The sequence below is a fragment of the Ranitomeya variabilis genome, chromosome 8 (genome assembly GCF_051348905.1).
Source record: "Ranitomeya variabilis isolate aRanVar5 chromosome 8, aRanVar5.hap1, whole genome shotgun sequence".
In the NCBI taxonomy this organism is placed as follows: Eukaryota; Metazoa; Chordata; class Amphibia; order Anura; family Dendrobatidae; genus Ranitomeya; species Ranitomeya variabilis.
This window is the reverse complement of record NC_135239.1, coordinates 38,716,217-38,740,958: the sequence shown is the minus strand read 5'-3', so window position 1 is coordinate 38,740,958 and position 24,742 is coordinate 38,716,217. Positions and strand designations below refer to the sequence as shown.

Here is a 24,742-nt window from a genome sequence, read left to right as displayed (position 1 = left end):
CACACAGCATATAACACAGCCCACGTAGTATATAACACAGCCCACGTAGCATATAGCAGTCGGGTAGCATATAACAGCCGACGTAGCATATAGCACAGCCCACATAGCATATAGCACAGCCCACGTAGCATATAACAAAGCCCACATAGTACATAGCACAGCCACGTAGCATATAACAGCCCACGTAGCATATAGCACAGCCACGTAGCATATAGCACAGCCACGTAGCATATAGCACAGCCACGTAGCATATAGCTCAGCTTATATTTATTCTTTAACTCTGGGCCATGTTCACAGATTGCAGGAAATATCCGCTGCGGCTTTGTGAGTGAATCCACAGGTTACTGATGAGTTCACTCTACTCAGGCTATGGTGAAGTCCGAGGCAGGTTTCACACCCTGCATTTTTCTGCAGTGTGTGAATGGGATGGTGAAACTCCCACTACCTGTATAGTACTATAGATTGCTGCAGACGTGTTCAGAATCCACAGCAAGGTCTGGATGTGTAAACTTGTAAAATCTGCAGGGAATCCGCAGCACAGACAGAACTGTAAGCACGGACAAACTGCACCTGGTCCCTGACACACCCAGCTCTCCACCAGTCACTGCAGTCGCCCGATAGTGTGCACGGAGGAGCACAGAACAATGTGGCAGCCGTACCTCGGCAGCGGAGCTGCACAGAGTAGCAGTGGCCGGAGCACATACTTACCATACTGGAGAAGACCACATCCGGGAGGTAGAGGACCTTTCATGATGTCACGAGCATGTGGTCAGTCACGTGTTGTCAGTGATGTTGCAGCTGAGCTAATGTTGCAGGAGGAGCAGAACCCGGCCAGTCACACACAGATCCGCCTCTTTTTGGTGATCCTTCTCGCTATGGCCCCTGCACTTGCCCGAGTGCTGAGGCCGGCCTTGAGCCCTGTATAATAGAGTACTAACTGAACCTGCATCTCCAACGCAAATTCAGTTACTATAGTGGCAGAATTTGTCGCCCCCTCACTTCAGTGACGGCAGTGCCGCCTGAGGCAAAGTGCTCAACTTGCCACATGGTAGCGGCGCCCCTGTCTATAAGTGAAAATTAGTTCTACATAATGAATGGTTATCCTGTAATATATGAACAAAACAGGTTCTTCTGAGCCTCTTAACTGCTTCTTAGTCCAACAGTCTTTAGCTTAAGAATGGTATATAAAATGGCATTATTGATAACTTCCCCCTATGAGTGTGTGATATCTGTATTGATGCCTGCCCTTCCTGCCTCTGCTTCTGTCAGTGTGGGATGCCCCGCTCTTGTTGCAGCTGACATGGAGCAACCTTTCTAGTTTTGTGTCCTCTGGGACTTATGGTCCAAACCATACTGTGAGACATCGTTAACTACTGTGTGGTTTGGGTGGGGCCGTAAATTATTTAAGTTCCTGAAATCCTGTTATCCATTGCCAGTTATTTTCTGACCTTCTTTTGTGTAACTTGCCTTGATATCATCCCAGTGGACAGTCTTGAATTTTAACCTTGCTTTTCTACTATTTTCATTCTTTACGATTTTGGCCTTACATTGACCTCCTGATGTTGATCCGGCTATCCGACTATTCTCTTGCTTCTGGATCGCTCCTCCGGATAGCAGCTCTTCCATGGAAGAAATCCATGTACTTGCTTGTGGTGTTTTCTGATTTCTCCTGTATTCTGACCTCCATGTGAAATTCGAACATCCTCTTGTTTTATGATTCTGTTCCTGACGTGACCTATCAGCTCTGACCCTGCTTGTCAACCCTTCCTGCTTCTGGTTTGCTCTTTAGAAAAGCAGGCATTCCATGGAAGCAATCCACTGGATCCCCTGTACTGGGGTGAAGGTCGGGAATATGGAATCTGCTACGTGCAATGGCTTATGCCAAGCCTGTCACAGGTAATCTTTTTGAACCTGTATCCTTTCACAGGCGTAACACTGTGGCTGCTTCTATTGTGTCCCACCATTCCTTTACCTCGGTGGCCCCCCAACTGCCTTTGGCCCTGTAACTGATATGACTGATAGTTAAGTTACTCCTATCACACATTCCTTTATATCGGTTCACCAACTTTTGTTAAACTTTCTGCTTACAGGTTAGTGAACGGATTACAGTTGAGCAAAATATTAAGTTGATCTACGGAATTATTATAGGATAACAAGTTAAGAATTTTCTCCAATGTCTCCATCATCTAGGCCAGGATGTACAACCTGCAGCTCCAGGGCCAAATGCAGCTCTCGATGCCATTTTTTGTGGCCCCAAGCCATCTCTGGCTCCTCTTTGTTCAGTAACCCTCAGAAACTACGAGCATATCTGCACTTTATTACATGGTCATTTTCACTCCTTATTTCTTTACTGCTAAAAAGAAGAGCTGAGGAATCTCTTTGTCTACAGTACTGAAAGTTCCAGATGTGGAACCTCAAATTAAAAAAATGTTACATCTAGTACTGTCCATATACAGTATACTTGGTATCAGAATACCAATACAACATTTTTTACATCCCTTTGGAGTGGTACAATCACAAGATTTGGCACCTACAATCTCGTACCTAAAAATATTGTTGTCCTCTGATCTAGACACTTCCACTAATCCCATCTCCATAATATGCTGTCAACAATTCACTTTAAACCAGCATCTAGAAACTAACAAAGCAAGACGGATCCATGGGATATTCACGTTTTTCAGGATATTTGGGCCAACAAATTTTGTACAGTTTCGCAAGATGTTATGTGGTCACAATATAGCGGTATTGCATAAAATGGAACAATTCTTTGCAGACGGGTCTCCTTGACCCAATTCCAGCTCTGGGTCATTCTAAGGTTTTAAAAACAACATACATCCCTTTTTCTTTTTTTTTTACTTTGCTCTTTTCTGCTCTGCGATAAATAACCTAAATGTGTTTACATGAGATTTTATTGCCTTCTTCCTAATTATTATAATGAGGTTGAAGGGCTCGCTTAGATACCATTGGCTGTCTAATTTCATTTCTTCAGCCCTGAATAAGCCCTGGTAGAATTATGTCCGGAGTGTGATTGCTCTTGACTGGTGAATGCTGGAAGAAAACTCTTTACTTCCCATTATCATCAATTTAAATAAAGAAGCCTTTCACACTGGAGTGAGGGGAGTGTGTACTGCGAAAATGGACGGAATAATTACGTTGCACCTATGTGCAAGTGCCTCATTGATGGAGGCGAGCAGCCACATAAGCAAGGCAGAGTGAACAAACAATTACTGGCCTCTTTACATATTCTGCAGCAATCACTCTACAGCTGCCCAAAACCGTTCTCTGCCTCCAGCGCATTTCTTAAAAAATTGGTTCTCAAACACGAGAGATGAGGACGTGAAACGACAATGTCATTTGTGTATATAAATCCACGCGCCGATCTCGAGAAGCAGCAGGTCAGCCAGGGGTTCAACAACACTTTTTCTTCCCCTTACAAGAACTGAATATAATCAATCTAATCTTGTATCATTCAGAAGCTCACACTTCCCATTTTGCAGAGCATACCCTTTACTCCTTGAATTAATAATTTGCAGAATGTTATCTTTGAACTAAACAATGACAGATTTCCTAATTAACATATATGGCTGAGGTTTTTTTTATACTTAAAAAATATGATTTTTTTTTTTAGAAATTCTAATTTATTTTTTTAAAGGGCCCTATGTTTCTCAAAATATTTTTGTAAGGCAAAAAAAGAAAACAAAACAAAGGAAATAGTTATGTATTTTAGGTTGGCGGATTCACCAATTGCTCCAGGCTATGGCACATTAGTGGACCTCAGTAGAAAATAAACACATTTAGAGCCGATTTTGGAGTCTATCACTTGGATTTTGACTTGATATGCACTATGCATGCACTGATTTTATTAAAGTTTACGATGCAAACAATTATTATGTATAACTTAAAGAGTTATTTCCATCTTAAAAGATGCGCATAGTTGGGAAGAGCTTCTAAAAACCAATCATCATGCCCAGTTTTCCACATAATTATGCTTTTTATTTTTTTATTGTTTTTATCTTATTGCCTATGTTAATGGCCATGGCTGCAGTCTTGCAGTGAATGAACCTGTACTGTACTTACAAGCTCTTTCTATTGAGTTTGTAAGCACTCCACTGTAGCTGGCAGGGATCACTGTAATGTGCTGTTACCTCCAGAACTCAGGCATTTTCAGTACCAATGCGCTCTTCTGATGCTGTACAGACGAACTGCATCTTAAAACACCTTTGATGAGTGCAAAGTTTTGAGCTAGTGCTGTTGGTCCAAACTAGCAGACAAGCAGGAGCACACGGCACTGTAGCAAGCAGGAGGCAGGGGAGAGGTTAACTCTTGAAAAGAAAGTGTGAGACAATGCTTTAAGTGAAAGCGTGCTTGTTCTTTATAGAAGGAGGGAAGATTCTTGGAATTATTTCCTCCAATGCGTCCTGGAGCCTTAATTCGACTGTATGTGAAATATAAACATTTTCTTTTTTATTTGGTTTCATTTAGTAACAATGCTATTGTTTTAGTTACCAGAGCAACTTCTATGTTTGAGAATCTGAAGACCTCTCGGTTTCATAAATGTGCGTTCTACAGAATGTGCGTATTTCACCGCTTTTTAGCAGTCAAGGACTAATGTCAAATGAAAAAAATCTTCCTACAATTATTATCCACTCACTATAGCACTATGGAAAAACACCAAATACCAATGTAAAAAAAGTGCAGACCAAACTAGAAATAACATATAAAAATGACTTTATTATATCATTAAAAAACAATTAAATATGCACAAGGGTAAGCATAACTGGGAAGTCACCTGATAAGAGCAAACAGTAAATTACATACAGTATATGAATGGTTTATCCACAGGAGGCATAGCATTATATGAGGCAAGTCACAAAGAAATATAATTATATACATAGATATATATATAGATAAAATAAAATGTTATATCCCTATCAATCAGAAATGTAGCAATTTTTGCACTGGCCAATAAAATTTATACTAGACTCCCACTTCCTGTTCCTTACAAATGACTTTTCAGTAGTCTCATTATCATTACAGACTGAATTTCAATGACCGGTAATGTCCCTTTTTTTATAGTAGATCTCACAAGATCCTACATTCACAATAGGCGAAGTCCCAGCTCAACTCCTCATTTTCCCTTTAAAATGACCTTTTGCTCTTAATAGATCTTGCTCAGATAATACTTTTATTCGAATAAATTGGATCTGAGTCAGTCTATTTTTGGTAATTCCCCGGTAAAGATAAAAAAAAAAATAAGAAGCAAACATGAGACTTAGTGTGAAAAACGCAAGATTTGTTTTGTAATACAGTGATATGAAAAATAATAAAAAAATATTAATGAAAAAAAAATCCTGATTTAAGCATTCTATTTAACTTATTGAAAAAAAAATTCTACTGGACTATTTTGCTGGCAAAGAAATTGATTTTAAAACTTTTTATGATAAATTAAAAAATCCAAACACTTCATCGTGTAAGTGTCATGGAAGTGTCAATCCACAATATTCACACTTTCAGAAGTGATTGTACTTTAATTATAGAATAGGAAGATGGAGTAAAGCAAAATACAAACTTGCGGAGCCTAATTTACAATGGTTCACGCAGGAAAAAAAATGCATTTCAGGGAAAAAAGGTCAAAAAGATCATGGCTTTAGGTGGCAAAATAATTACTTGCGGTTTGCATCTGGCAAGAGTAACACTTTGACCCAGCTCAGGGCACAGTGGGTGATGAGAGGAGAGAGGTGAGTGTTCTATATAAAGCACCTGTTACACTGGAAAGTGACATCTTTTTTAAGGCAGAGTAGAAAAATGAACAATTTTAAGGTGGAATAATAGACATTGTGAATTCAGTCCCTCTGCGGGAAAGATGTAGATGATTTTATGCATCATTCAAAACTACAAAAAAAAAAGGGTTACGAAAACTTATGATTATAAAGAAAAATTTTTTTTTTACATATTACAATTATTATGTTCTGTTGTCTGGAAAGACTGCAAAGCATATTAAGGTACATTAAATTCATGGAGAATAACTTCTCTGAGAATAGAATTTTCATTAATCGTAAATAACTGCGCGAACAGGAGAATTCGAAATTTTGCCTGATCCACTTATCTCTATTCTGTATTTACTAACTATTTGATATTATTTATTACTTTTCGCAATGATTTTGTACGTTAGAAATTATTGTTTGTTTTTTTTTCCAATGACAGTACCTGCAGTCATCACTAAGAAAGAAATCTGCATATGGAAGTCCTGTTACACAGTGTCGGACTGGGTTGCCCACCAGTAGCCAATTCCAGGGCCCCATTTTTCAGCTACATGCAATTGTGACATTATCCTCAATCACACATAACAATGAACTGGGCAGATTGATAAATGAATTAACTCAAAATGTCCAAAATTCATAAAGGACTAGAACTTGAAATTTATAATTAAACCACAGTTCTGATGTCATTAAACATCAGAAACAAGAAGAGATCTAGAAAAAATGTAAAATTTTAATTATATAAATTTAATTAACAATTAATTAAAATCCAAAAATATGACATGAAAAGGGAAATAAATAGCAGAAATGTCTCACAATAAGAAACGCCACCAAGTAAATAAATAATCAGTTTAAAATAGTGATAATTGTAGCTAGGTAATAATGCATACCAATAGGGTCTGTTAATAATATACCAAAGAAATTCCAGTGGTGAAAACCACCAATACGACCCATTTGGCCAGTCATCTCCAATTGCTGATAAGCAATAAACCTAGCGGTGAGAGAAGAGGAACAATGCAGCCGAAAATAAGTATATAGTTTTTTACCTGGGTGAAAGCCAGTGGTGAAACGCGCGTCGGGGTGGGGAGGATGCCACTCATCTGTATTCCAGGTAAAAAACTATATACTGTACTTATTTTTGGCTGCATTGTTCCTCTCCCCTCACCGTTAGGTTTATTGCTTATCAACATTTGGAGATGACTTTGGCCACATGGGTCGTATTGGTGGTTTTCACCATTGGTATTTCTTTGGTATATAATTAACAGACCCTACTGGTATGCATTATTACCTGGTTACAATTATTTTGTTTGTTTTTTATATAAAAAAAATCATTTAATAAAGTTGTTTGTAATATGTACTCATGACATTGGCTTCTTTTCTCTACTGAAGTCTGTAAGATCACATTCAGATACGAAGGATTTGTTCTGCATTTTAGAATGGATTTTGCAATAAAGTAGATCTGTAAAAAAAAAAGTGCAATTCTGGAGCAGATTTTTCAAACAGTGCTTCAGGGTTTGCAATACATTACATCAAAATCTGCAGCAATTCCACAGCAAATATAATTCAGACATTGTAGCATCTTCATCTGTACCACACAATGAACACCATGAAAACACCAAAAATGACGTTGGAATTGTTTTGTTTTTTCACTGTCCCTACATTTTGGACTTTTTTTCCTTTTTGAACACTAAGGCTGCCGTCACATTAGCAGTATTTGGTCAGTATTTTACATCAGTATTTGTAAGCCAAAACCAGGAGTGGTACTTTTATTTAAAAGTAAAGGTCTATTTATGTCTCAAAGTGATGGTGTAGTACTAAGGTTAGGTAAATCTGACCTAAAGGTATGTTTACACAATATATTTTTCAGGAGGTCAAAAACTTTGAGTTTTTTTAGAGGAAACTGCATCAGGAACCACTTTCGTTTTCTTGCTTTTTTGCCCTAGAATGCTTTTGTTAGCATTTCCTGAACCATTTGTTAACAGTTTTTTTCACACATTTTTACTATTCTTTAGTGTTATTCAGGGTATATGCACAGAGTGTCTTTTAGATGCTGGCATACCGTCATTATTTTTGAAGCAGAAGAAACTTCAGAAAACTCCCTCTCTCCCTCACTCTCTACCTCACACTCTCTCTCTCTCACTCCCTTACTCTCTCCTCCCTCATTCTCTCCTCCCCCACTCTCTCTCTTCCTCACTCTCTCTCACTCTCTTTCCCTCACTCTCTCCCACCTCTCTCCCTCACTCTCTTCCTCGCTCTCTCCCTTACTCTCTCCCTCACTTTCTTTCTCACTCTCTCACTCATTCTCTCTTAATCTCTCCCTTACTCTCTCCCTCACTTTCTTTCTCACTCTCTCCCTCACTCTCTCTCTCTCCCTCACTCTCTAACTCTCTCCCTCACTCTCTCCTCCCTCACTCTCTCACTCTCTCTCTCCCTCACTCTCTACCTCACTCTCCCTCACTCTCTCCCTCACTTTCTTTTTCAATCTCTCCCTTACTCTCTCCCTCCCTCTCTTCCTCACTCCCTCACTCTCTCCCTTACTCTCACTCTCTCCCTCACTCTTTCCTCCCTCACTCTCTCTCACTCTCTCTCTCCCTCACTCTCTCCCTCACTCTCTTCCTCACTCACTCTCCCTCACTCTCTCCCTCACTTTCTTCCTCAATCTCTCCCTTACTCTCTCCCCCACTCTCTCCCTCACTCTCTTCCTCACTCCCTCACTCTCTCCCTCACTCTCTTCCTCACTCTCTAACTCTCTCTCACTCACTCTCACACTCTCTCTCTCTCCCACGCTCTCTTCCTCACTCTCTCAGTTTCTCTCTCTCTCGCTCTCTCTCACACTCTCTCTCACTCTCCCTTCTCTCCCTCTCCCTTCTCTCCCTCACTCTCTCCCTCACTCTTTCTCTCTCTCACACTCTCTCTCCCACACTCTCTATCTCACTCTCTCACTCCCCTCTCTTTCTCATTCTCTCTTCCTCACTCCCTTTTTCACTCTCTTCCTCACTCCCTCACTCTCTCTCCCTCACTCTCTCCCTCACTCTCTTCCTCACTCTCTCCCTCACTCTCTCCCTCACTCACTCTCTCCCTCATTTTCTTCCTCAATCTCTCCCTTACTCTCACTTTCTTCCTCACTATCTTACTCTCTTCCTCTCCTCACTCTCTCTTTCACTCTCTCTCTCTCTCTCATTCCCTCACTCTCTTCTTCACTGTCTCACTCATTATCTCACTCACTCTTTCTCTCTCTCACACTCTCCTCTCTCTCCCATACTCCCTCCCTCACTCTCTCTCTCTGTCTGAATAGAAGTAAGGACAAGGTTTAGATACTGTAAACGAAAAAAAACCTCCTAAATCGAGTGTAGTCTATTGAGCTATTCAGAGGTGATGATGGTAAAAATCTAATTAAAGCATCTTTAATGCACAAGCTCTTCTAACATGACAGGTCATCTATAATAGTGAAGATTCCCCACAGAAAATGGGAGACAACACTTCATTAAATTCTTTGGTGAATGTTCTTCTCGATTTTCGTCTCTTTGGATTGTACTTTCTGTTTTTAGTATAGATATCTTTTCCCTCCAACAGTTTCACGTTTCCAGCGCCACCCACGGGGAGCACTTATCAGAGTCATTGTGATATCTGCTATGTTTCTCTCACTTGTGCACAGAAACTGAAAAATTTAGCAATTGGGGCTACTGGCTTAAGGCCACTATGATTGTGCCCTTTGGGCCCAATAATCTTCAGAATAAGCAGTAGTCATTAATCATAGCCTTGGTTGGGGAGATATGGATGTGTCCCTATGGCATAAACATAATCTTAGTTTTATGGCTCCATCGAAGCCATTTCTAAGACACAACAACTCTTCAAAGTTCTATCAATTCGGTTTGGTAATTTGACCTAAATTTAGGCTTTCGCTGCATGCTAAAAAAAAAGGCAAAACATTATGGCATAAGGCACATGTTCGAAACTACTTAAATGTAATTATATGCTGCTGCTTCTGATAATTGAGGTGCGCATCAAAGCAAAGTCATCATCATAACTCCATCTCGAAGATTTAAAATTACCACTTAGGAAAAAAAAAGCAAATGTCAAAATTTTTATCCTCCGTCTTTTTCTCTCTTTTTTTTTTTGTTTAAGCTAAATTATACAGTTTTTTTCTACATATTTTCCTAATATACTCATAGGAAACTTGTTATGTTCCTGAAAAAATTGTTTGATCTTTGGTGTTGAAATCTTCAATCAAATTGCTCCCGCAGAGAATAAAAAAAAAAAACTAAACTAAAAAACAAAAACTTATACAGCAAAATTAAATTTCAGAAGTAAATCTATAAGAACTTCTCTTTTCTCGCTGTTATTTTATGCTTGGTTTACCTGTGCATCTATTTAACATTTTGATCAGACATTCATGAGATTCTCATGCACCTTTACTGTAAGAGCTATTCATTTGTATAATGGCAGCAATCATCCTCGTTTTTATGAAAATGAATGAGATGTTGTCACAGTCCTGAACCCAGTTACTTACATCATTGAATAGTAATGTCATCTTGCAGGGAGTCCTCTTCTGTAACTATGCATGTGAATCGAGCGAAACAGATACAAGAGAGTTGAAACTGTCATTTCATTATTGTACAACTACATTTGTCACTTTTGCTTAACTTACAGATGTGTTCATCCTTAGTTTTCCATTTTTTTAAGGACATCAATTTTGACACTACCGATTTAATAAATAGTCGTGACACGCTAGCAAAAAATCTTAACAGGCTGCAAAGTGCGTCCCAACTAGGGATGAGCAGACCTGTGGAAGTTCGGGTTCTGGTACCCTACCCAAACTGTTTTCTAAAGTTTGCTTCTGAACTTGAACCATAACTTCAACCCCATTGAAAACGATGAGGACCCAAACTTTTCAGCTGGAAAATAGGGATGAGCGGAATAAGGAAGTTGTGTTCAGGTACCAGAATAAATTTCGGTTCTAGGTACTCTAGAGATGAGCGAACCCAAACTTAAAAATTTGGGGTTTGAGAGTTACTGTCCGGTGCTAAAAGTCAAACACTGACTTCTCCCGGAGGTCCGTTAAGGTACCGTCACACTCAGCAACTTTGCAACGAGAACGACAACAATCCGTGACATTGCAGCATCCTGGATAGCAATCTCGGTGTGCTTGACACGCAGCAGCGATCTGGATCCCGCTGTGCCATCACTGGTCGGAGCTAGAAGTCCAAAACTTTATTTCGTCGCCAGGTCGGCGTATATCGTCATGTTTGACATCAAAAGCAACGATGATAACAATGGATGTAATGGAGCTAACAACCAGCGAGAGCGAGAAGTGAGTCGCCGTTACGTCACTGGATCGCTCCTGCATCGTTCTGGAGTTGCTGTGTTTGACGTCTCTACAGCGACCTAAACAGCGACGCTCCAGCGATCTAGTTTAGGTCGGCTCGTTGTCTATGTCACCGCAGCATCGCTGAGTGTGACGGTACCTTTACAATGGTTGTAGTTCTGGGTGAAGTCTGGGAGGAGAGCGAGAGAGGGAGGGAGGATTTTTCAGCTGAAAAGTTTGGCTCCCCATTTTTTCAATGGGGTTCAGGTTCTGGTTCAAGTTCCAGAACAGTTCTGGTACCTGAACTGAACTTTAAATAAGTTTTGAGTAGCGTACTAGAACCCGAACTTCCACAGGTCCGTTCTTCCCTACTCATCTCTACTGGAAAATGTTCCCTCTCTTTCTCTCTCTTTCTCTCTATCTCTCTCTCTCTTTTTCTTTCTTTCTTTCTTTCTCTCTTGTTCTCTTTTTCTCTTTCTCTCTTTCTTTTTCTCTCTCTTTCTTTCTCTCTCTTTCTCTCTCTTTTTTTCTTTCTTTCTTTCTTTCTTTCTTTCTTTCTTTCTCTCTTTCTCTTTCTTTCTCTCTATCTCTTTCTCTCTTTCATTCTCTCTCTTTCTCTTTTTCTCTTTCTTTCTCTTTCTCTCTCTCTTTTTTTCTTTCTCTTTCTTTCTTTTTCTCTTTTTCTCTTCTTTCTTTCTCTTTCTCTGTCTTTCTTTCTCTTTTTTTCTTTTTCTCCTTTTCTCTATTTCTCTCTTTTGACTTTCCTCGGAACTCAGAACATAGAAGTCCATGTTCGGTGTTTATCACCAGACACTAACTGTCCGATACGAACCCCAAACTTTTAAGTTTGCGTCCGCTCATCTCTAGTCGCCAGCCACCACTAGGTGGCAACACATGAGCATATATAGCACAATCATCTCCTAACAGAGTATCACAAAATCAAGTGGGTTTTTTTTTCAAAGCTGGTAACGATATCGTTGTGGACTGGTTTCCGAAAAACTTAAGGAAACAAAGCAAGGAAAATCAAAGGTGTCGCCTATAATAACCAAAGTGGTTGCTTTATTCAATTCTAAAAGTGCATTTGACAGCGAGAATCTAATGCTTGCTATAGGTATTTGCAGCACATTACTACTAGATGTGATAATTCTTATATTTTTGCATTGCTTTTTTTATGTATTTTTTTATGATACTGAATGTGAAGATGATTGTACACATTTGCACAGACAGCATATTTCATCCTTAATCCTCCCATTAACATGCACATTAATGAAGCAGGGAGAAAGTGCCATCAAAGCAACCCTCTGTATTTCTTTTCTAACCTACAGACGATTCCTTTCTCTACAATAAACTCCTACAAATTTAATACAATTACCTTAAAATACTATCTAAACTGCAGATGAGTAAATCTTTTGGAAATCGAATTTACTATCTTTGTCAAATTTTTTCCCAAATGAGGTTTGCAGAAAATCAATTTTCAGCGAACTGCAAATACTTCAAAGCCTCCAATTGCCCAGAAAAGGCACGTGTAACACTCTGAGGTCTCCTAGGACTGCATCCAACCCCGTTCATGCTCTTAAATGGAATCTGTCACCAGGTTTTTGCTGGGAATTTTAGCCTTACACAAAATCTAAGAGCCACAGGTTGGAGAACATTGACCTAGTTTGTCAGTAGACTGACAATCTCTAAAGTGGAAGAAGGGCCTGGCATGTTCTACTAAAGATTGGTTCAATAAAAGGGATTTATTATTGTGGATATTACAGTAAGATCGAACCTACTAACGAGCTTCATTTTGTAGTGATCGATTGCGTTACACAATCTCTTTCTGCTCCTTTGGAATATGTCATGTGAGTGCTCCAAAAGGTCGAGGGTCTTCACGGAGGGGAGATGTCACATGGACTCTTTACGTAACCTCTTCAGCTCATTAGTCATCATTCTTGGAGTCAAATTATGGAAGCAAATGACTAATATAATAACGAATGTGATGATTACATTGTATCTGGATTCTTGCAACCATTTAGAACACTAGTTATATAAATCTCCATATTGGTTCGTCAGCATCGTCCACCGTAAAATCCACAGTAAACAAGTGATAATTAGTTTAGAAGGTGTTTCTTACAGCCACATCTATACAGCATACCTATAAATGGACAATGAACCTGCACAGTAACATAATGACTCCCTTGGGATCATGTCATTTTTGAAAAACTTTTGCTCTTTAACCTTGTCTACCAGACCCAATGATCAATAAATGGTACGTCCCTATGGACTCTTCTTTCCTGAAGCAAGCCAGGAGAAATAATTTAATGATTATTATTATTTTTATTTATTTATTTTTTAACGAAAATTTACAGCTGTCCAAAGATTTAACAAGTTCCCCCGAAACATCACTAAAATGGAAACTGTTTTTCTTTATAACTTAATAATGCAGATTATTAATTAGGCTCAGTTCCAGCATACCAGATGTTTAGAAACTCCATTTTTTCTACATTTTAATGTGTAAGATACATCATCGATGAATTTACCCAGGGCAAATCTGCTCATTCAAAATTAAATTCTATCTAGAATAGGTTTGGTTTACCTTCCTACTTTATACCTAAACTTCCCCTAATATCTACGAGTTCTCCATGTGTCACGGATGAAAAATATAGAATGTTGTAGACACAGAAAAACTAAAGTTATCACTTATCAGCTCATCATCAGCTATTTTTTTGCAGTGAGCTATGTATGTGTCTCAGATGAAAACACCTGGAAAAGCTAAATATGCAGTGTATCAAAATTTCAACAATTATTTATCAAGAATATTCGACAACTCTAAATTGCTGATTTGCCATCTGTGACATCTGTAGAGTTGTCAAATATTCTTGATAAATAACTGCTGAAATTTTGATACACTGCATATTCCGCTTTCCAGGTGTTTTCATCTGTGACACAAACATAGCTCACTGCAAAAAAAATAGCTGATGATGAGCTGATAACTTTAATTTTTCTGTGCCTACAACATTCTACATTTTTCATCTATGACATCTGTAATCTGAAAACACATTAAAATAAGAGTGAAACAGTCAGTATGTTTTTGTTATGTAATCTGAGTGCATCATGAAGTAGAGGTCAAGGGCCTTCTGTGTTTTTGCTTTTTCAATAAAATCAGTGTTTTATCAGCAGGAGATTATCACTACAGGACTAGGTGTCTCGTACCTCCTAGTCCTCCTGTTTCCCCACCCTCACCACTGATTGGCAGATTTCTATCAATGTGTACACAGAAAGCAGCCAATCAGTGGTGCGGGCGGGGTTATACAGAGCTCAGCATTTGAGCACTGCTAGATATGCAGCAGAAAAAATAGCAATTGTATCAAAATGACAGCATGTAGACCAGTAAATGACACATCGCTGGAATCAGGGTCTCAGTCCCTATATTATGCTGCTGTCAGAATACATAGCAAAAACCTTGTGACAGATTTCCGTTAATAAATTTCTGAGAGTGAAAATATGGCTAAATTTAAAAAAATGGATGTGGAGAGAGGGCAGGGATTGGCTAGCAACTGGAAATAATGCTACATATATACAGTATATATATATATGCAGTGTATATATATATATATATTATATATTTATATAGTAGAGTTGTGTCATGCGACATATGAAGTAACACAACATTCACTATTGATTCCTGAGTTTTACAATTCCTCATGAAAAAAGATAATAAAATATTCAATTCCCATGAGCAGCCAATTATGCGAATAATGACCCTGGTGACATTTTTCGGCTCCCCTTTATCTATGTCATGGAATGAGTGGTATAAACTGATTTTGAAACATCATTTATAATTCATCTTCTATAAGACCTCATTGCCACTTTTAATGAGTGTACTGATGCTCGAGAGTTCTCCAAAATCAGACTATTTCTAGGAAGCAGACAATAAAATAATATTGCTGTAATTTAACACAAATTAGCACAAGGATGAAATCTGCATTAATTGCACCATCACAGCTGTATCAACATTTCACCTTTGGGTAAGTACTCCCAGCACACAATATACCTGATACAGGCAGATGTTAGACATAAACCTGCAAATTCTAAAAGTAAAATGCCGCTCGAGTGTTCACCTTCTGGCAGTGGCCTTTTCTGCTTCAAACTCCTTCATCCTAAATTATTCTGAGAACTGAGAGAGATCGGAGATAAAATGCCATATCTTGAAATACAGATTAAGTATTTGTTAATTTTTTATGCATTTGAAATCTCATTGAGACAAGCAACCAAATTGTATTTTTCGCTTTATAAGACGCTCCGGATTATAAGACGCACCCCACATTTTGAGGAGAAAAAAACCTTTTTTTTATATAATCCATGCATCTCATCGCTTACCGGGGGTGGTGGCTGCGGTGAAGCGGGGTCCCAGGGATGCTTCTGGAGGAGACAGGAGTGGAACGTTGCTGCAGGCTGCAGACTGGGATGAGGGGGTTTTCTGATGTGCGGCGCGCCACTACGGGTATCCGATGCTGCCGCTGCCCTCTGTCCCCGGTGTTGCCAGGTGTTGTTGTCACTGCCCTCTGTCCCTGGTGTTGCCAGTTGTTGTTGTCACTGCCCTCTGTCCCCGGTGTTGCCAGGTGTTGTTGTCACTGCCCTCTGTTCCCGGTGTTGCCAGGTGTTGTTGTCACTGCCCTCTGTCCCCGATGTTGCCAGGTGTTGTTGTCACTGCCCTCTGTCCCCGGTGTTGCCAGGTGTTGTTGTCACTGCCCTCTGTCCCCGGTGTTGCCAGGTGTTGTTGTCACTGCCCTCTGTCCCTGGTGTTGCCAGTTGTTGTTGTCACTGCCCTCTGTCCCCAGTGTTGCCAGGTGTTGTTGTCACTGCTCTCTGTTCCCGGTGTTGCCAGGTGTTGCTGTCACTGCCCTCTGTCCCCGGTGTTGCCAGTTGTTGTCTCTGCCCTCTGTCCCCGGTGTTGCCAGTTGTTGTCACTGCCCTCTGTCCCTTGTGTTGCCGAGTGCTGCTGCCACCACGCTCTGTCCCCTGTGTTTGCCGACGCAATTGTGCTCTGCCCCGTGCTGCGTGGGGGGCTCTGCCACTCTATCCATGCTTTCCTGTGTGTGTGCGATGGATTCCTTCTGTGAAAATAGCCACCAGGAGGCGGCGCATGTGCAGATGGAGATCTCGACAAGCATCGGGGAACAGAGCACGGCGGCAGCATCAGGGACAGAGCGCGGCGGCAGCACCAGACAGCTGCAGCGGCAGCACAGATAAGGTATATTGCATTGTAAGACGCACCCCCATTCCCCCCAATTTTGGGGGAAAAAAGTGTATCTTACAAAGTGAAAAATACGGTATATCGGATTGGGGTCTTTTAGAGGTTGGTCTTCTCAAAGCATGAGTTATGAAATATTGAGGAACTGAAAAACTGTCGCAGTAAATTCGTATATAGGGTGACCTTCTTAAAGAGGTGGTCTTCAGATTCTATTCTAAAATAGACTACTACCATCAAAGTTTTTATCCTCCTAATATATGTCAATCATCATATTATACAGCACTGTGCACTTACAATTGCTCATTTTGCCTTTCTACCCAGCTGATACTTCTCTTTTCCATTAGGTCTATGACCTCACGTGATTAAAAACTGACTAGCTGAATCTGATTAAAAACTGACTAGCGAAATCCCTCTACGCTCTACGTAGAAACAAGAAGTCTCTTTTCCCTGCATGAGTCATCATTAGAACTACAATTCTGCATCACTGTAGATTTACACGTATGAAACTCTATTTTCCACTTCATCTGTCAGATTACATACAATTTAAATAATTTATGTATTCCAATGTAGGATATTGGAAGCATGCAAAAGAAAAGGGGTATTACCTTCTTGCTGTAATGAAAATCTTAACTCAATGCAGACATGTTTGTAGCCAATGTAAAAGGGCAAGGCTGCAGTGTAAAAAATTGGGAGACACATAGAAAAAACCCTAAGTCTATGATTAGGCCACAGATGACTTTAAAAGGCATATAATATATCACCAGGTTTTTGCTATGTAATCTGAAAGCAGCAAGATGTAAGGGCAGATATCCTGATTTCAGAACAGTGTCCCTTACTGGGCTGCCTGCTGTAGTTTTGATCCCTGTTTTTCAGTATTGGTTGAAAATCTTCTAATTTTCAGAATCCTGAACTCTGTATCACCCAGTCCCACCCACTTTGTACACTGTGCATAGGCAGAAAGCAGCGTTGGGGGTTAAGTTATAAAGAGGTCATGGATATGGTGGACTACCTGACAGCTGTGAATCTCTTGCTGATAAAACAGTGAATGTATAAAAACTACATCAACCAGACCCATAAGTGAAACATCAGTGGAATCAAGGTCTCAGTCTCTACAGTACATTATGTGGCTTTCAGTGAGGTAGGAAAATCCTGGTGACAAATTCCCTTTAAGGATATATAACACTCTAGACAACACAGGTAAAAGTGAGAAATTAAAGTTTTTTTTCTTCCTAAATTAGAGCTTAAAGAGAGCCTATTATATTGAGCATGATTAGTATGAGAAGCTAAGCAAACTAATATGTAGTTTTTCTACACAATTTGTACTTTTTTCATTTTATTTCCTGCTTTTTGGGGGCATAAGTGTCCAGTAGCTGGTTTTACATATTGTTTGATTGCTATCTATGCATGCCCCCTTATGCAAGAAAGGCAGTCAATCATTAATACAATTGCCAACTGGACTCCTAAGTCGAAAGTGTCCAAAATACAATTTATTCTGTATATTTTCCTCTGAAAACTGCAAATCAATCTGCACAGCTCCTCCTGCTCTATGACTTTCTACTAAACTTGATGTAAATTGATTTGCAGGATCCAGACCACCAGCTACATCAGTAATGTCTGGTTGCTGGACGGAAGACCTGAGAGCCGCCTCTCACTTGACCGCACCCTCGACTCTTCTCTTGATTAGCCGTCCTGGCTCGATGTCACATGTGCATTATGCTGCAACCATGACATGCCGCCAGGTCGTCTAATCAAGAGAAGAATTGCAGATGACAGAGGTAGGAGCAGGTTCTCACAGATCTCATCAAGCGGCCACAGATTAATGTTGTGGTCGATGGGCCGGGTCTTTCAAAACGATTACTACTAGCGCTAATTGCTGATCACAGATCTTATATTGAAAGGTTCCCTTTAAAAACAATCAGCCAACACAAAAGAAAATAATCATAATTTTTGTTCAAATTATTTAATCTTTTTGTTGCTTTTGTTTTCTAGAAATTGCTGGAAATACAGATGATATCCCACTAGTCCGTTGGAGACAGCAGTGGCTTGAAAATGGGACTCTTCTCTTTCACATTCACCACCAGGATGGCTCATCAAATTTGCCAGGTCTAGAACCCACAGAGGAACCTCAAGGCGAGGCAGCAGAAGAAGAATTAAGGATTCTGCATATTTCCGTCATGGTAAGAGTATGTTCAACATGGCAAATTCCTTGTACAATGAAATAGAGAGAGGAAAAGCCCTCCATGTGTGAAACAATAATACAAAGTAGACATCGAGGTGTAACCACTCACCTAAAGTGCTTGTGCTGGGCAGGCACAACACTGGAAAAGTGCAAGATCTATCCATAGTGTGGCTGCTGCTCCAACTGACGGCTCCGGATCCCTGGAACCAGAACTAAATAGATATGCCAGAAGGAATAAATTGCGGTATCGTACAGGCGCTGTCCTGGATATAGATCAGAATTGTAAGGAAGGAATAGCATCTGTTTTTTAGGTATACATGTTTCTGAGACACAATGTTGTCAGAATCCACTTTTGCATTCATGGCAGTTCTGGTTCCACTCTGTTTTTAATTTTGCTTTTTCCTTTCAGGACCATCGGGGGTTAATGTAATTTTTTTCCCCGCTGGCAATCTGGTATAACTGCAGTGCTGTTAGGTCAGCTGAGGTGGTGGTGACCACTTCCACCATGCTTTAAATGGTCACTTGATGCATCAGCTGACTCTTGGTGATAGAGTTCCTCTATTGAGACCAGCCTTGCAGGATCAGCTCTCTGGTGTCAGCCACTTCTGGTGTTTTGGAGTCCTGTTGCTGTGCTATCTGCAGTGTGGAGTTTGGCAGCAGAGTTTGGAAGCTAATTGTGGTGTTTTCTCCTCATCCGTTTTGTGTTTGTCACTGTCCCCTGTGTGATACTATCTGCAGTGGTCAGGCTAGCGCTCATTGCTGGCCAGTGCACTAGTCAGGGCAGTGTGAGATGACAGTGAGAGACGAGGTTCCTGACAGCGACGGGGGAAAGGACCCACTTAGGGCATTAGAGGAGTGGATGGTCAGGCTCACTTTTGAGCAGGAGGTGACCATTCCTTCATTTCACTATTGACAGGGCCTTCCTCCCCCTCCCCCCTTTCCTTGTGTCTTTGTTGTGTCTCTCCACTACCGACCCCCCGCGAGGTCGCTATATATATCGTGACACGTGTAGTCCTAATAAGCAGATATTATCCTCCCTTCTGACTCTGATGAACATCAACGTCAATCGATTTCTTCTGGCATAATTCCTTATAAACCACTGGAATACAGATGCGTTTTACTGCCCACATTAAGTCTTTACACCAAGAACTTTAGCTATTCTATTGACGCCAACTTAGAGCTCTACTTTTGATTCAGCAGAACGGCATGGGGTTCAACTGTTGGAGCTATTCTAGATGCTAAAATGCAGAATTATCATGGTTGAATGGAAACAGTCCTACGGAGATAAAAGATAAATATCTATTCTTGACAGTTCAAAAGTTATCTCGCTGATCGCAATGTTTGTTTGGTTATTTTTGAAGGGTTTTCTTTAAGCCTTTTTGTAAATTATTTACTTGGATTTTGCAGTTTAGCTTTAGTATTCCGCTACTTGCTTGAACTGTTAGGGAGAATGTAAAGTGCTTCTGGTTTTTTCTGCTTATACATTATTTATTACATGGTACGCTCTTATGTCCAGTGTATACTGTAAAATGAATGGAGGCCTAAGGATTTGTTCTTTTTTCCTGAGAGGCTTTATATTCAAATTGATTACTTTCTTTTGACTGGACTATATTTTTCATGTTGCAAGGAAGTACATGGGAAATTTTATGCACTGAAGATATTATAATATTTATTAATGGAATTATTTAATTTTCATTGCTTTCGAAAATAAACCACCTGTCAATTGTAAAGCTAGCCACACGTATTCATGCTTGATCAAGCTTGAATGCAGGTGCTGGATTTGCAGTTTCATCTGGGAAACACCTGAAACCTATGTAAGCCTAAAAGTTCCTCTGGAGCATAAGAGAGGACCAATACTATTAAAGAAACATAATAGTTAGGATCTTAAAAACTTTCGTTTGGGGCCTACAAGCTTCAAGTTACATCAGTGCTTGCATGTTTATGTCACCAAGGAAATGAAAACATCTCAGATTATGGCTACATTCCTTATAGAATAAAAAGGTAAAACATGTTGGAATCCAACAAGTCTTATCCTCATTATTTAATTTTCTTATCCTCATTTAAATGGACATCCTGATGCGTTTCGTCTCCAATTTAGGGGGACTGCACAGGTGAATACTCATACATATCCTCATTGCAGTTCTCCAGACATGCTTACTGGCTATGCAGCACTCTGCAAGCCCCTTTAGGATATGCTATCACAACGGAATCCTGTTTATTGCTTTCCCATTCTACAAATACATTCATATAAAAAGTCTAAAACGTGTCGTGCAATCCATCTAGAGATTAATCTTAGTTGACAGGTCCATACTTGGATACTGTCCTTGTCAGGATAGTAGTCATTGCATGATACATGACAGGGCAGTGTAGAACCAATCTTGCCACTTGCTCCACCTGTTTCCTCGGTGACGGTTTTCATTGACATCAATGAGGTTAGATTGAACCATTTTACTACATTTTAAAACCTCAATTAAGTATATTCTTCACCTTGTACATATTGGGGTTGATTTTGATAATTAGCCCTCATGCATTTAATGTGTCACGCAAGGACAGTCTTCGGTAAGGAAGGGGGGCCTCAAACTGTCCCTGGAACTGGGACTCTAACTATCCCTGTCCCAGGGGTACTCTTAAAGGTAGAGAGGCCCAAGTCTCCGACCTTACTATGCTCCTGTTAATGTCCAAAGCTGTCCCCTCCTCCAGGAGGCCTGGGACAAATATATTAGTGTAAATGCACGTAAGACAAACAGGGATAATGAAAAGCCTCTTGCATACAAAAGGGTAGAGCGGAAATGGAAGGATAGGAAGGTACAAACCAAATGGAAATAGGATAATGGGGAAAGCATACACCAAAAACAGCAGACAACAATCTCCAGCACCAACTACAAACTCCAACTTCAGCACACGAACTCCAGCAAGCCAGGAGGCAAAACTTTCACAGGCAGGGATGATAAGGTCTTGCCAGGTTTTAGGCCATGTGCACGCGTTCAGTATTTTTCGCGTTTTTTTCTGCGTTTTTTCGTTATAAAAACGTGATAAAAACGTGAAAAAAAGGCTAACATATGCCTCCCATTATTTTCAGGGTATTCCGCATTTTTTGTGCAAATGTTACATTTTTTTCCGCGAAAAAATCTCATCGCGGAAAAAAAAGCAACATGTTCATTAAATTTGCGGAATTGCGGGGTTCCGCACACCTAGGAATGCATTGATCTGCTTACTTCCCGCACGGGGCTGTGCACACCATGCAGGAAGTAAGCAGATTATGTGCGGTTGGTACCCAGGGTGGAGGAGAGGAGACTCTCCTCCACGGACTGGGCACCATATAATTGGTCAAAAAAAAAAGAATTAAAATAAAAAATAGTGATATACTCACCTTCGATGGCCTCTGGAGTCTTCCCGCCTCTCAGGTGCATGCTGCCGCTTCGGTTCCTATAGCTGGTGTGCGGTGAAGGACCTGCGATGACGTCGCGGTCTTGTGATTGGTCGCGAGACCGGTCATGTGACCGCTCACGTGACCGCGACATCATGGAAGGTCCTGCACACACACACCAGCTATAGGAACGGACGCCGCTGAGGAGATCGGCTGTCTACAGGTGAGTATAAGCATTTTTTTTATTATTTTTAAACATTCTATCTTTTACTATTGATGCTGCATAGGCAGCATCTATAGTAAAAAGTTGGTCACACTTGTCAAACACTATGTTTGACAAGTGTGACCAACCTGTCAGTCAGTTTTCCAAGCGATGCTACAGATCGCTTGGAAAACTTTAGCATTCTGCAAGCTAATTTCGCTTGCAAAATGCTAAAAAAACCAGCGAAAAAAACGGGAAAAAAACGCAAAAAAAAAAGGCGGATTTCTTGCAGAAAATTTCCGGTTTTCTTCAGGAAATTTCTGCAAGAAATCCTGACGTGTGCACATACCCTTATAGAGAGAGAAAATGAGCAAGTTAGGAGCAGCTGTAAGATGAAGCTGCATGTCCCTAGCCAGCATACAAAGAGTCCTTAACCTCTTCAGCACCAAAGGAAACAAAGTCCACATTATATGAGGAACAAAACACACAGGCTAAATGGAAGACCTGTGATTCACAGTATGTAAAGATCACCTAACCCCAGATCTCCCAGGAGGATGTGACATACTTGTGACATGACATGATGTTTACCAATAAAGTTGGGTTTTATCCTATATACCCTTTCTCTGCTGCTGGCACCTACTGATTGAGAGAACTGTCCCTTATCTACTTCATCTAGGGGGGTGTTTGTTTATTTACACCCAAATAAAACAAAACACTTTCATTTTATTTGAATTTGAAAACTCTTATAAAGCATATAAAGGGTGCATAGGATAAACTTACCTTCTGTTTTTCCGCTACCAATCCCCTGACTCATCAGTGCAGCATCACAAAGGCAGCTAGATCCATTACCATCTGGAAGACAATATGAGTATCCTAACCTTTTGTATTCACCTAAATATGATATTAGATTTTAATATACAGTTTTAAATGGAGCTGTCTAATCATCATCAATAATTGTGATAGGAGTTTCTGTCCCAATGTGGAGAATATGTATGGGACAGAGAAAGAGGTTTCATGACATAGAACCTTCTGGTGACCCTCTTGAGAGAATAAAAAAAGCATTTAAGTCCACATTATAACATTCTCACCTCATATCATTCCAGTGTTGTCTGCCTTCACATTCAGGTACCATCACTTTGGCTTAACTTCTTGTGCTGACAGTGATAAGCAACCTGTTTGCTAACCTGCTCATCTAAGGGTACTGTCACACAGTGCAATTTTCGTCGCTACGACGGCACGATCCGTGACGTCGCAGCGTCATATGATTATCGCTCCAGCGTCGTAGACTGCGGTCACACTTTGCAATCACGGCGCTGGAGCGATGCCGAAGTCCCCGGGTAACCAGGGTAAACATCGGGTAACTAAGCGCAGGGCCGCGCTTAGTAACCCGATGTTTACCCTGGTTACCAGCGTAAACGTTAAAAAAACAAACAGTACATACTTACATTCCGGTGTTTGTCCCCGGCGTTCTGCTTCTCTCCACTGTGTAAGCACCATAGCCGGAAAGCAGAGCGGTGACGTCACCGCTGTGCTCGCTTTCCGGCCGGCAGGCACTCACACAGTGCAGAGAAGCTGAGACGCCGGAGGACAGACACCGGAATGTAAGTATGTACTGTTTGTTTTTTTAACATTTACGCTGGTAACCAGGGTAAACATCGGGTTACTAAGCGCGGCCCTGCGCTTAGTTACCCGATGTTTACCCTGGTTACAAGCGAACACATCGCTGGATCGCTGTCACACACAACGATCCAGCGATGTCAGCGGGTGATCAAGCGATGAAAGAAAGTTCCAAACGATCTGCTACGACGTACGATTCTCAGCAGGGTCCCTGATCGCTGCTGCGTGTCAGACACTGCGATATCGTATGGATATCGCTAGAACGTCACGAATCGTACCATCGTAGCGATCAAAATTGCACTGTGTGACAGTACCCTAACTGTTAGGAGAGTGATCTCTCACTCTCCTGAGTAGATTAGGTCCTGTTGACCAGTCAATGGCTAGAGCTGATCAGCTAACCCATTGCAGAATTGCGTCTGTTGGCCAATAGTAGCACATGGCACCTTTTTTAAAGCCCCCCTCCAGCGTTTTATTTTATTTTACCGCTGGAGTGTTATCACTAATCTGTCCCCAGTAATATACCAGCAGATACAGTCATTAACCCTGCCTGTCTTGTACTAACCCTACCATCAAGTCACTACTTTGACCAGCAGCTACTCCATGCACTCAACCCAGGGTCCTTTGGAGTAAAGACCAGTGTAATGAATGGAAATGGAGGCACAGAAGGTGAAGTTCACATTAGTTTTTATTGAAGTTTAACGGAGAACCTCAGGACCACAGTCCGGGGGGTCTGAAGGGGGTGTTACTACGTGAACCCCAGACACCCGTAGTATGTCCCCTCAAACAGGGTCAGAATGGAATGCCTGGGGGACACCGGTGCTGCATCCAGTTAGACCCCGGACTCATGGCAGCTGTCCCAGTGGAACAGGTGGACAAGCAGGGTCAGCAGAAGATGTGGAGCTAACCAGGTGATACCTGTTGTACGGGTGAGAGCTGGTACTGGTGAGTCTGGCGTTGTCAGGAGAGCAGGATGGCTGACTGAAGGGACGAGACGGGATTGCGTTGATAGAACAGATGTCATCCAGGATAGCCGAGTAGCAGGTAGCTGATGGTCTGTGGAGACAGACAGTATAAGTA

General features: G+C 40.8%; 1 protein-coding gene across 6 annotated transcripts in view; it reads left to right on the top strand.

Moving 5' to 3' along the window:
• ASTN1 (astrotactin 1) overlaps positions 1-24,742 on the top strand; it is a 476,663-nt gene that overhangs the window by 213,902 nt on the left and 238,019 nt on the right. For all 6 annotated transcript variants that reach the window (XM_077276252.1, XM_077276255.1, XM_077276254.1 and 3 more), the window contains one exon: positions 18,290-18,477. In XM_077276252.1, the coding sequence (XP_077132367.1) occupies positions 18,290-18,477 (188 nt within the window). The remainder of the gene's footprint in view (positions 1-18,289; positions 18,478-24,742) is intronic.